Consider the following 13,602-nt stretch of genomic DNA (forward strand, 5'->3'; position numbering starts at 1 on the left):
ATTTTCAGTTGTGTTGTATCATTTATGTGTTTAGAAATTACACCCAATTTTTAGAGCATATTCAAAGCAGAACTAAATGCAACATGCTACAGCGGCTTGTAGTTCAAAAGGGGAAAAGGATGAGCTGAAGAATATGTTCATTTATTACTTAACAGAATTTCTCAGCGAACATTAAAGCATTTTGTTAGCTACATTAACAAATAAATTAATTTTCCATTTGATAGGTTCTTGGCATTGTACAAAGGCTTGGTACCCAAGATCATGCGACTAGGGCCAGGTAATCTCAATCTTAGTATTTATATATACACTAACAAGAAATGTTAGCGTTAAAAACATTTGACTGTTTTCAATAGTTTGTACTTTTAAAATCCATAACTAAGTTACATTGATTGCTTTCTCTCTTTTCATCCCTCTCTTTGTCCAGGAGGTGCAGTTATGCTCTTGGTTTATGAATATTCATTTGCCTGGCTTCAGGAAAACTTCTGATTCAAACAGAACAAAATATCACTGAAACGGTTGTATTTTCTTATGAAACATCATGTTACAGTGCCCTCAATAAAAGTGTGTAAACATGCAGAATATTATTTTTTCAGAGGACATTTACTGGAATCTGTATTCAAAGCAAACAAAATTATATAATGTAAAGTATTTCCTCATGTCAATAAATTAACCTAAAATGATTAACTGAAAAGTACAACAATTTTTACATTTCTGAATAAAACAAATATTTTGTAATTCACACTTTTTTAATTTAGATATGATATAAAAATAAAAGGCTTTCTTACAAATATATACAGGTACAGTCTAATGATCTACATCCTTTTTTAAATGATTTTTTTTAATACATCCATCCTGAACATTTTTGAAGAACAGGTTTAATAGATGGCTTTGCTGAGCGAAGCTGTGAAAGCAGTGAACTAATCTCACAACAGAAACATGTAGAACTAATGTACTTTTTAAAAATGGTTATGGTTTCAATATGGAATGCTAGATTTTTTTATGTTTTGCATGGAGTACAGATCTTTGTGTGGCTGCCCAATTGCAGTTACGCCCTAGTTTACTGGATATTTGCTACATAAAGTACTAATTACCATTAAATAAATTTTATATTCATACTTTTTTTACCACCACCATTATACCTACAAATAAAAATGATTATTTACAGGGATGTAAACTTCACAGCGAGCTGATGTACATTCATTTCAAACATGAAACTTTCTTGAAACTGTCAGGAAAACATGTTAACATTTCACCTGAATTGTCGGGTTAGTGCTATAGCCATCAACTAGAGTAGAAGTTGCATTTCACAGTGGTTATGCTACAAGTCCATGGTATAAGTCCATATATAGATTTCACATTAAGCTTGAACCTTCTGATCAACTTCTTAAAGACTTTTTGTTCAGGTCTTCGAATAGCTAACTTTAAACCCTAGCTGTGCTTGGCTGCGTAATGACCCTGTGAGCTTGCATAGGATCCTGTAGATTTACTTGGAGAGTTGTTTTGCTTTGTGTCCTCTGCTGAAGAAAGAAAATGTCCTTCATAAAAAATGCTGAACCTTCTACTTTATGTACATAAAATAATAAAGAAATGTCCAATTTTTCAAGTGTCTGGGGCAACCTGCCATCGATGAATATGTTTTCCAGAAAGCCAACAGTAACAGTCAGGTAGAAAAGCCTTACACAATAATATGAAAATAAATTTTGCCATTTTATTTGAATTTACAAAGAAGAAAGTCTCTTCGATAATTAATCCTCCCTACCATTGATTATTACTTTACCCAATAATTAAGTTACAATACTTTGCCTCATTCTCTAGGTCCAGTTACTTAAATGTTATTCCTTTAACAGAAGAAGGTGATAGATATAAGCAAAAGGTACACCTGGTGTCAGATTTCCAATGGAATTACTAGGAATTGTGCTAAAGGTTATGAAGTTTTTCTTTGCAGACTTTTGTCATGTCCCCACCGTTCCCCCCCCCCCCCACCCCAAACATTTCAAAAACAATGTAACACGTTATAGAATACTTTTATATTAATTCTTGTGGTCATGTAAATGATTCGAATGAAAAATAGACACATCAGATAGCTTTCCAGTAATCTGCCATTGTTTGCAAAATATTTGAGATAAGCTAATAAAAGGAAAGCCTGTGGAACTGAATTTGAATCAAGAAATAACAGTTTTGAATGGTTTGTGGTACTTGTGAATGGTTTGTGGTACTTTTAAATAGTTTCAGTCATCAACTTTTTAATATCCGTGACAGCATGAATTTTTGAAAATCTGCGCCTCTGAAATGTTAACTATATTCTGCTTTTTTGACAACTTAATCACCTATTTTCAGTAATATTGCCACCCTCCCTTAACAGGGCACTTGCCACCACACTTCCTTGCTCAGCCTGAAGTTTGGGATTGTCCAAACCACAGTTATTCTATAGGACTACAATCAATCCTGCTCCATGATTCAATGTTGGGAATAGTGGTGTAAGAGAAGGCAAGATGGAGAATTTGAGTTTTCTTCTTCAAATGAAAATGCTCACTTTTACTTTAGATTCCATCCAGCATCTCAGCCACATAGTGATATGACAAGTAGCTGTTGGACTCCATCTCTGGATGGTAAAATAAGTATGATTCAATCCTCAGGCTTCTGCTCTTTAAATTACAATTATCTTATCATCTGTGTCCCACAGAAGACATGATTACAGTCATAAAGTGAGGGGGTGTGCTAGTATTTTATAGAGATTCAGAATCCCAATAGCTCATTAAATAAACACAAGCATAATAAAGTTTCTGAAATTGCCACATAATAGGAATTTGTTCCTGTCTATGTTTATCAAAAGTTTAGGACTATATTTGTTCTGATGCTGGCACAAAGACTTTGAATTGTAACTAACCATGTACTACAATACAGAGGCTGCAACTGAGTGGCTACCTTCTCTGGTTGCTTGAATACTTTTGAATGACAGTGGTGTGGGATGGTCACAACTGTGAGTTGGTAGTGTGCTGCCACCTGCATGCTGCCAGCCGTGGGTTGCCATGTAACTGGAGGCAGCAGCTGCACTGTATGTCATATAGGGAGATACTTGTGTAGGTGGAGGATAAGGAGTCATACTTGGGGCAGCAACATAGCTGCTAACCGTAGGCAGACCATTCGGACCCTGGAAGATAAAAATTGATCATTAAATTATTTAATGAAGATAAAAATTACCAACTGAAATTACTATGTATTCTTTCATTATTATATATGAAACATATAACCCAATCACACCAAGACTAAATCACTAAAAGCATAATGGAGTAAGTTTATAACATAGATCATTTTGATGTAAAATTTAGCACAAATCTGAAAAGGTAATGTACTTAATATTAAAAAAGAAAGTTTTTGTATATAACTATGTTTTGATAATATATGAGAAAGATCTCATTTACAGTACTCTGGTGAAAATATCATGTAACCCTAATTGATGCAAAACTAAGCGTAATATTTTAAAGTGAGATTAACTTACAAATAGAGATCACATGTAACTTCGGAAAAATTAACATTTCGTTATGTTAACTATATATTAATATACATTAAATAACTGCTAAAAGATAGGAAATTGTGACATGATTACAATAAGTAATAGATTATACTTTGAATATGTTACAATATTCAGCAAAAAGATACTGAACTTAAAAAGTCATGAGTGCGCTAGATAATGTGTTAATGTGTAATAAATGTTTGAGCGTTGTCGGTGAATCATAGCAGTTAACACTCAGAATGATGTATATGCAAATAATGGCAAAGTGAAGGCCAGCACAAGCCGAGGGCGAACATCACAATGGTGACTTGTCCCACATAATGCTTCCTAATGCAGTGCCGTTAAAAAAAATACGGAACCTAACACCCACTATTGACTGCATATTAATCCTGTGCTCCCCTTTGTGTATGATTAAGTGTATACAATTGAAAATAATACAGTACAACAGAATAATGCAGGTCACATAGATAGCAAATGACCGCATATTTGCTGTTTTAAACCTGCCTGAACACACCCAATGTGAAATGAACAAACAACATCAATTTATTCGGTGCTACATACATTTGAAAATGCGCCATGTGATTATTTGTAATCTAGATCGTTTTTAATAGCAGATAAATCGAATTGAATTAGTTGCACTCTATTAAGTCTAATACTTTTGCCTATAGACACCGCTGAATCTATTAGACGCAATAAAGTGAGCTGATAAAAAGCACAGGCCGTTCCTTCTGCCTGTTTCGATTTTTAGGATTATCTTATAAAATATTTAGGAACGGTCCACCGTTACAATTAACTTCTTTCTCCCACCATAAAAATGCATTCTATTGTGTGCCCCGGGTGTCGATGCTTTGTTTGAATCACTACCTCCGTCTTCCTTTTTCTTTTTAATGATCGATATGTTTTTCTAGACGAGATGTGCCTAATTGGACAATGTCATTGTGATATTATTTCAATCGAGCAAAACAAACACGACTATACTGAGCGATCGGGTTGGGGTAGAATTATATTCATTAAAAATCCCTCCTGCCAAAATTCTTGTACAGATTTGTATTAGCATGCTAAAAACTGTGGCTATACCTGTAGGCGCTGAGCAGTTAATCGTTCTATGTCATTTTACCATGCCCCCCACCTCCCCAGACTTTATAACAGTAGTGTATAAATCCACAGTAATCCATTTTGACAAAACTGTCCTCGTCCAGTTCTGGGCAGCTAATTAATTCTAAACTGGTGTGAAGATTTGCAGACATTTCTAAAGAGATATTTGTGAAACAATACAATAATTCCGAGGAAAACAATTTGTATTTATTGGTTTAAATCTGGGATAATTAATCTTCCCCCACTCCCAAGCAACTGTTGTTTTATAGTCATTACAACAGATTGTAGAAATGCTGTTACTGTTCGTCTTAAATTAGTACGAAAGATAAAATCGGTTATTTTTTCCAGATTTAGCATTTTTATTGCCGATCGAGTTTGATTACAGGGAACCGTTGATTTCTTCCGTTGAAGTGAGCAACGTGTACTGCGATCCCACCATTGGCAATAAAATTATTATGTTTAAATATCTCAGACAACTTTTAATGTGCTTATTACATGTTCGCATTCTGCGATTTGGCATTTCCGTCTGTGCTAGAAATTGAATGTTACTTCGACTTAACAGTAACGCGGCTAATAGCCTTTAACATACCAAATGGATGGTATTGTCATATTCAACCTTTACTCCTGTTGATTAATAAATGTCTATAGCATATTACCTCGTCCCTTATTTTATAAATTAATTAGAGGTTCCCACTATGTAAAAGTCATTACAATTTAAAATACTAATTACATATGGGCTGTAATTGTTGAAACGTGTTTATTTTTGTAGTTTGGAGTTCTGTAAACGCTGTAATCTGTCCAGTTGAGAGGAAAGGCAAGCTACAATTACCTGAGTGTATTTGACTTCCTGCTCCAGTGGGGACTTGTCCAGTCCATTCACTGCAGACTGGTTTGAGGACTGGAAGTGGCTCCTGTTTATACTGTTCCATTCCTCCACTTTAGTAGGATAGGAAGAACTGTCACTAATGGGAATAGCACCTAACAACAAAAATATTTATATGACATGACTTGCATCTGAATAGTTGTAGCAGACATCATAGTTGCTTCTCTATTTCCGCCCTTATGATTCCGGCATTTTTTTTTTTATTTGGTACAGACGGCCAGATAAAGTTTGCTGGGGTACCATTCAGCTGATTTACTCATTACTGCCAAACCCATCGGATTTGATCGAGTCCGGTTTGCTGTCCTCAGCGGTCTGGATCATATCGAATATGTTACACATTAATGAGTAAGAGAGCCCACGGTTCAACATCAGATATTTCCACAAATTGCCTTGCTATAGATTTTGAAGATTATTTCTGATGTACGGTGCTTCCCAACATTGCATTTTGAAACGTCACCATCTTTGTTTGAAACATACGCGTAACCAAACGCCCTTGCAAATTATATTTTACAAATATTCATGTATTTTAATTTGTTAAGCTAATTACTGTATATAAAATATAAAATAGATACGTCTTCTCAACACGAGCTATCTATGTTTCAAGAAATGTTCAAGGATGACAAGTCTAGTTTAAGCTGATCGCTTCAGCATTAAGTCCTAACTTTTATGTTCATGGTTGTTTGCAGTGGAAACAAGCTACTAATCCTCCTACTTAAATTTCATTGATTTCCGCCAAATCATAACTATATAATTCATTTTATGTTGTTTGTGGTCTTATGTATTGGGCTGTTGGAGATTTAATTGTGTGTTTCCTCTCAGTCCCACGACAAGATATTTTATCGTGACGATTTCAAAAAGGAAAACTGATATTGGCAGTTAAAAGCAGATAATTTTCCAGGTAGCTCTATCGTAGGCGTGAGCTGTTAGCATCGCTGTACATTACAGAGTAAAAACGGCACAACTACTTAATCTGTTTTGAATAAAAATCGGGCGATTCCCGAAGCTAGCATACCATTGTTTAGATGCAACGTTCCAACAAGTGTTTTATTACATTTTTTGTATTAATTTTAAGTTAATTAGCAGCACTTCAGGCCTACACACTTGCTATATATAAAATCCACCTTTATGACCAAAGTGACCATTTTGATTATAAATCTAGGCAACACATCGACAAAAAGGATGTAGGTGCAAATAACATGCATTATATTGAGCTTTAAGAAGTGCAACAGTGACAGGTTTCCAATAAACTGACCCGAAAAAATGCTTATTTGTATTTGAAGGAACAACAGAATAATCCACTATATTTGACAATTATTGTATTAATCAATTTCGCAATCAGTCTAGAACTGTGCCCTCGAGAAATGCTCCTAGTACACAAATAATCGCGAAAAACTTAAATATAATCGGTGTTCAACTACCTAAAACTACAAGGCATAAACAGCAGACCATTCTAATCAGTCGATCAGTGGGAGAGGAAATAATTATGTCGTTTGACAATAAGAGTGGACATTTTCTGTGAGAAGCGACGTGGCTTCATTTTGTTTTGTTAACTAGATTGTGAAAACTGACTGCGCTCGAGAGCGGTTAACATGCATTTCAGTAATTGACTGGAATGGAACTTTCAAATCCTTGGTTGCCTCCTGTTATGAAGAGTTTAAATGCAACTTGATAAAATGGGTACTTTTGAAATTGTTTCACTAAAAACGCAACAATATTTTTAATTTAAGGTGAAGCTTTAGTCTTGGTGGCTTTCACTGGGACAGCTATTGATTCAAAATTAGTGAACAGATTACACTGTATAAGACGATTTTTGATTTTTACAAATTCGTGCTCAATTTGTTATTATATGGAGGGGAAATGTGGCTAGCTGGGGAAATACAGAAACAGTGAGGTTAAGACTAGAATGGGAAACCATGTTAGCTGGATATTTAGTGAGCGGAGATTCTTTATTCATAGACACTACGATGTGTGGTACGTGCTGAGGTAAAAACAAAAGACTCGTAATTGCTTTAGCTTGGCCTTTTTTTACTGAGCGACCTTGTAGTGGAGTGCTGCAGCTTACCTTGCTGCTCGATGATTGCTCGAATACCCAGGATATCGGAGACAGAGTGCGATGAAGGCCAGGTCCTGTGAATTCCCATGTGTCCTGGGATTGCGGGCACACCGGGCGACGATGGCATTTTAGCTCCGGCCGTTGTGATGGGACTGGAGTAGGAATAAATTGCATTGTACTGGAGAGCCGATTGTGGAGACGGGTGCGCTGGAGTCTTGCTCGACTCGTACTGATTCTGCTGGGACAGGTTTCCGATCTTGTTGCGCAGGATTCTGCTGATGGAGCTCACCGAAGGGACGTTGTACTTGTCGCAGACCCCATCGGCTAAGAGTCTGTCTCGGATCTCCCACGCAAAAATCCCGGGATCCCTCTGCTTGTATGCTCGGATGTGCTTGACCACTGTGGGGGTTGTCACTCTGGGTTTGCTGCCTCCGATCGCACCGGGCAATATAGAACCAGTCTCGTTGTACCGAGCCAGGATTTTACTGACACAGCCGTGTGAAACTCGTAACTGTCTACTGATATCACAGGGTCGGATCCCCAACTGGGCTAGTTCAACTATCCGCAGTCTAATAGCATTAGGCAGTGGTCTGCCATTGACAAATACACCTCCTAACTGGTTCACCTCCCCGAACGCTGGCTCTGGTGTGGAACAGAACAAGAGGACGCATTCAGAAAAAAAGTCAACTACAGTTACACGTTACAACCCAATATCTAACCAGACAGCGGATGTATTTGTGTTTTATTAACCAACATTTGACAGGCTCTACTTTGTTACGTTTATGGAGCGTATCCGTCGTGTAGGCCTGTACAATGTAACGTTTACATTCGACTCAAATTCCTACATTAATTGCGATCACAGTTTTCTATTAGAAGTCAACTAAGAATAGGCCCAGTAGTGCGAATTGTGATCGCCATCTGTACTTGCTAGCTTTTGCATAGCTCTGTTTGGGAAAATATTTTTTTCAGTCGCCAGGAACTTTTATTCGACAGGCTCGAAAATGGCACACGGTTTATTTTTAAATTAACCGTATGTAAGTTTGTTTTCTTTAATCCTCATATTTTATTTTCTGTTGATATACACACGAGCAAATGTATCATATTATTTGTTCTCTGAATTGTAATTTTATTCTCGTGTCACAAGGCGACAGTTTTCATTCTGCTAATAATTCGACTAAATTTAAACGTAAGGGTAGTGTTAATTAAAGTCGAGATTCAAAACACAGATATAAATTAGACACCGGCCTGTATTTACCCTTACGACGCGATTATCTGTTATATTTAAAGGAGGAATGCAAACGCCCAAGAATATTTAAGTGGTGTGTTTAAAAGTTAAGCAGTTCACGGTTCCTTCGGTTTTACCGTGTTTGGTAATTGGACCGTTTGGCTATTATTGTATCTTTTGTCAGCACAAGCCCATACGCATAATTCCGTTAAACTCATTAACGCTGCAAAAGATGACCATGTAATAACTACACATAATTAATCGACACATGTTCGTATGGAAAACACGTCTGTCTACTTCCTCTAAACACAAGATAAACACCCCAACATGTAGTCATCTAACTAGGTGTGACTAAATTGATTTTATAGCATGTCTTTTCAATTAATATAAGTAGTTGAAAAAAAGTTAGTGCTTGATAATGCCAGCTTTAATGGTCGATTGTGCTTCTGTTGACAGCAATGTAAAATTTACAGACTGAAACTACTTACCCATGATAGTTATTACACCAGTGATCCTCAATACTTCCTGCTGAATATGAAACCGTTCCAAATAGAATTCAAATCCCCTGTCGTACAGATTGCTTTGGGATCCGCTTGTAAATGCTGCCTAGTAACTGATTTCACCCTCGAAGTTACAGAAGAACTTGTATAGAGTAAATGTGCTTCCCTTTTCCTCGGGAGAGGTGGCTCGGTTCTGCATTTCAAAGCACAGCATGGGAAATGGATTTTACACGATCTGTCTGTCAATCACCATAGGCACGCCCATGACAATGACGTAAGAGGGCGGGAGAATGAAAACAGCATTGCCTCATTGGTGGACGGAGGTGACCTGGCAACACTACCTGGAAGTTGGTCATACAAATTAGTATCGGGCTGACTAACGTCTGGTGGACTGTTAATGTGAAGGAAATACTACCTTAAAAACATCAATAAATTGTAAATTGTATCAAACTAGTATTGTTATTTAAAACGGAATAGTTCATTCAGCCGGTAAGTTCCCATTGTAAATTATTTTACCCCCCACCCAAAAGCCATTGTAAGCCTATTGATTTTTTTTTAAATTAAAAACTAAACGGCATCTTAAATAAACCATCACGTAAATACTGCTTTTCTAAATTAAAATACCAACACTACTTTGTTGTTGTTGTTGGAATAACGTGCATCATAAGTAACAACAGCCAACCAATACGGAGAATACATCAATGTTGGAATAGCAAATTACTAATCGGAATGATTGCTCTTCCATTACAAAGGGAGTAATCTATATTTGTCTGAATAAATAATTGCAAATAGCTTCCCATGTTAATTTACATTTAACCACTGGCAATCAGGTAGGCAATATCTATTGAGATTTATAAAATGTAGGTAATTTATACATGAAGAATTATTGCTTGTGTAGTATTAGCATAAAGTGCTTCTTCCATCAGTAACATTAATGGTTAGGTATTAGATTGCGTTTGCCTCATGCTGCGGTTTGAAATCAAAACATACGACCCAATATGCTGCTGATAAATTAGTCAACACTAAAATGTCTTAGAAAACGCCGTGCCCATTTTTCAATCCAAACAAAAAATTTGCTCATGTATTTAACCTTTGTGCTATTCTGATTGGTAAATTACTTTCTTAAATGAAAATAATCATTAATGGCTTCGCTTAATTACAAAATGTAACATCAGTCCTGGGTTTATACTGTTTTATTGCTGCGAACGATTTTAAAACAGGGAAGAAATTTATGACTTTAATTTTGTGAGGGTATCTATTTACCTTTGTGGTATAATCTGGCCTTAGAGTTTATGTTCCGCGGTGTGTTCCAAACCTGCCACAAAATAAAGTTTGAAGTAGGTTCTGAGTTCTTAAAGCTAAAACACTTCTCTAAAATTCTAAATTCGATACCAACAATGTTTATTTGAATGTAACAGTCAAATGTTCCACTTTAATTCAGTATAAATATTTGTGCTAGATCTCAATATTTATTTGGTTATGTTATGATAAAGGTACCATATAGGTCCCACTGTCAATAAAATTACATCGTTTAAAATAATGTCCGGTTATTTCAAGGATCGTGTTGTGCTATTTAATGGTTTTGACCGAAAGGTGTATTTAATCTTTTTATTTCAATCACTGTGTGTACCAAAATATCAAAAGCAATATTTTCAAGAAGAGTTTTATGATAGTAATTGGAAATTTTACCTAACAATTTCTGATAAAGTATCTCATTAAGTTATCAGGCGGCGTTTTTTTTTTCTCGTGCTTGTTTCGGATAGTGTGTTGGGTATAGTGTAATTCGATAAGACGGTCAACATTCATGTCATTCTGTCCGTCTACGTTTATATTCTAAATGTCTTGCTATTCCTGTAATTTTTTTGGAGCATGCGCTTATCTCTGCCCCGTTGTCTGTATGGGTCACTATCCTGTTTTCCTTCAATGCTTTTTCGTTGTGTGATCTCTGGACCCTCTCTCCTTCCAATCTGTGGGCCGCATGTGAGCCTGTAACTTGGGACTGTCGGAAGAGCCCGTTTGCACAGGGCTAGTCTCCAGTGGAAAAGGATAAATGTTTACCAGAGCTGAACGTGCTTAACTTGTTTCCATTGAGGTGCTGAGCGTGGTCTTAAATAACAAAGGTCAGATACACACTGGCCCATTAGAGACTAGGGAAACACAAACGGGATGAATTCGCAATTGTTTTTGCAAGCAAGCATTAAATCGTTTTGAATTTGACTGTTTCATTTCATAACAACAGCATTTTAAAAGCCAGATGGCGTGTTAGAATTAATTTCCGGAAGAAAGTTGGTTTCTAATTTTGAAATTCATATCTTATCCAAGAATATATCTTGCTAGAATAAATGCCGCAACGTGCATTTTCAACATTTCTAGTTCTTCCCCATTACCTAGTTGTAAAAAGTCCCATCGGGTCTCTTATTTTAAAATGTAGTTTAGGGAGATTACACGATGTTTACACTCTCTACCTGCTGATGTTGTATTACCTTTGAATGCGCCTTCAAAATATTACGCTCAAATCTTCCCGGTTGCTTCAGGAGAAAATTGTTATTCATCCATAACTAATACAATCAGCAATCAGACAAATTTATAAAGTAATTGCACTACTGAATTCCAGACTCTTACGTTTAAATATTTGGAAGTAACAGGAATAAATATTTATAGCCATTTTCACTGAAGCCCAGCGTCGCAGATTATGTCTTACTCGAAATTATGTTGACTATTTTCATAAGAAAATAAAAAGGCAATTATAACAAAGTACAAGGACAAACGCATATTTCTCTAATAGGTAACTTGATATGAAAACTGGACATAAAGTGAAACAAACAAATGCCACATTTTACAAAATCACTTTATGAACTAAAACGGTCGGAGCCAAATGTTTAGTGAACATTTGGTTGAACTACTGGAAAAGATAAGCTAAATCCCCTATCAATGCCAAATCCCCCCAAAGTAATTGACGTTAATAAGTTTGACAACTATTTACAAGTTATACTGCGGAGTTCTTTATACAGTTTTCTAATCTCAACGAAATGGGTGCCTTCCGACAAACTACTGCTAAATATGACTCCTCGCTGTCTCTGCTGAAATACACAGTAGCTGTCTTTCATCAAAGCGTTGAAGCAACATAAAGTGAAAGATTTTAGTTTGCAACGAAGTATAGCCGGATTTCTAACATGCTATTCAGGTTTAACTAGTGTAAAGTGAATAAACAAAGGAGTTACATTAAACATTGCTGATCACACCCTTTAACATAAAGAAGTTCCAGTCTTGTTGGTAAAATATATTCTACAATAGGTGAGTTAAAATCAGTTCAATGGATCCGAAAACATGTAGCTTGTTAAAGTTAGATTCACATTCGTCTTAGTAAAATGCAATTACAATAAATCAAATATGCATTTTCATCAAAGAAAAGTTGATTTTATTTGCGATGCGTCATATCAGATTTAAACACGCATCAACAAGCAGCAGGTTCGCATTATAGTACAATACAGCAGTGAACATGAGAACAGCAGCAGACCATTCAGCCTCTCGAGCCTGTTCTGCCATTCAATTAGATCGTGGTTGATTTATATCTCAACTTAATTTACCCGCTTTTACTCCATATCCCTTGATACCCTTACTCAACAAAAATCTATCCATCTCAGGCTCGAACAGTTCAATGGGCCCACAGCCTTTTGGGGAGAGCATTCCAAATGTTACCCTGTGTATGAAAAAGTGTTTCCTGATTTAATTCCTAAACTAGTTCTTGCTCTAATTTTATACCCATTCCATAGAATCCTTTTATCATTTTAAATATCTCGATTAGACCACACCTCAACTGTTTAACTGCATGAGAATGAATCTACAAGCCAAATTTCTGCAACCTGGCCTCATAACTTAACCCTTTACTTCCTGGCATCATTTTAGTGACTATGCATTTGCTCTTTTCAAGGCCAATATATATTTCCTGAGGTCCAGTGGGTGTGACCTATCAGATTTCGCTTAATTCAAAAATAGATTACACCGTCCAAATAGCCTTGACTGGAAGTTGATCATATCAGTTGATATTACATTACCACAGCTGAACATTTTGTGTTCTATTGCAATGCATTTCGTTTCCAATAAGAAAAATGTTATTTCATGTCATATACGCAGTACGTTTCTCAAGTAAAGAAGTTTTAAAATCTCAAGTACAGTTTGGTTTTATAAAGTATTTGTCAGCACAAAGCTCTATTCCGTTTCAGTGAGATTCAAGATCGCAAATCTCCATTCTACATAATACTGTTCTGCTAGAATGTCTACAGGGCTTTTGTAATACCCGCCCTCCTGTATGGCTTAGAGGCATGGACCATT

General features: G+C 36.2%; 2 protein-coding genes across 8 annotated transcripts in view; one reads left to right on the forward strand and one right to left on the reverse strand.

Annotated features, from left to right (window-relative positions):
* slc25a21 (solute carrier family 25 member 21) overlaps positions 1–666 on the forward strand; it is a 760,401-nt gene extending 759,735 nt beyond the window's left edge. For 5 of the 7 annotated variants that reach the window (XM_070879097.1, XM_070879102.1, XM_070879099.1 and 2 more), the window contains 2 exons: positions 225–277; positions 425–665. In XM_070879097.1, coding sequence (XP_070735198.1) covers positions 225–277; positions 425–486 — 115 coding nt within the window. In that variant the 3' untranslated portion in view covers positions 487–665. Of the gene's footprint in view, positions 1–224; positions 278–424 lie in introns of all 7 variants that reach the window. The other 2 variants (XM_070879098.1, XM_070879096.1) reach the window with 2 other exon arrangements.
* Positions 667–1,428: 762 nt separating this feature from the next.
* On the reverse strand, positions 1,429–9,484 carry pax9 (paired box 9). Its single transcript, XM_070877450.1, has 5 exons — positions 9,394–9,484; positions 7,555–8,187; positions 5,439–5,587; positions 2,926–3,151; positions 1,429–1,517 (listed from the first exon to the last, which is right to left on the reverse strand). Exons 1-5 carry the CDS (start codon positions 9,482–9,484, stop codon positions 1,429–1,431), a joined length of 1,188 nt encoding a protein of 395 aa, XP_070733551.1.
* Between the last annotated feature and the right edge of the window lie 4,118 nt (positions 9,485–13,602).

The sequence above is a fragment of the Pristiophorus japonicus genome, chromosome 4 (assembly GCF_044704955.1).
Source record: "Pristiophorus japonicus isolate sPriJap1 chromosome 4, sPriJap1.hap1, whole genome shotgun sequence".
Taxonomy (NCBI): domain Eukaryota; kingdom Metazoa; phylum Chordata; class Chondrichthyes; family Pristiophoridae; genus Pristiophorus; species Pristiophorus japonicus.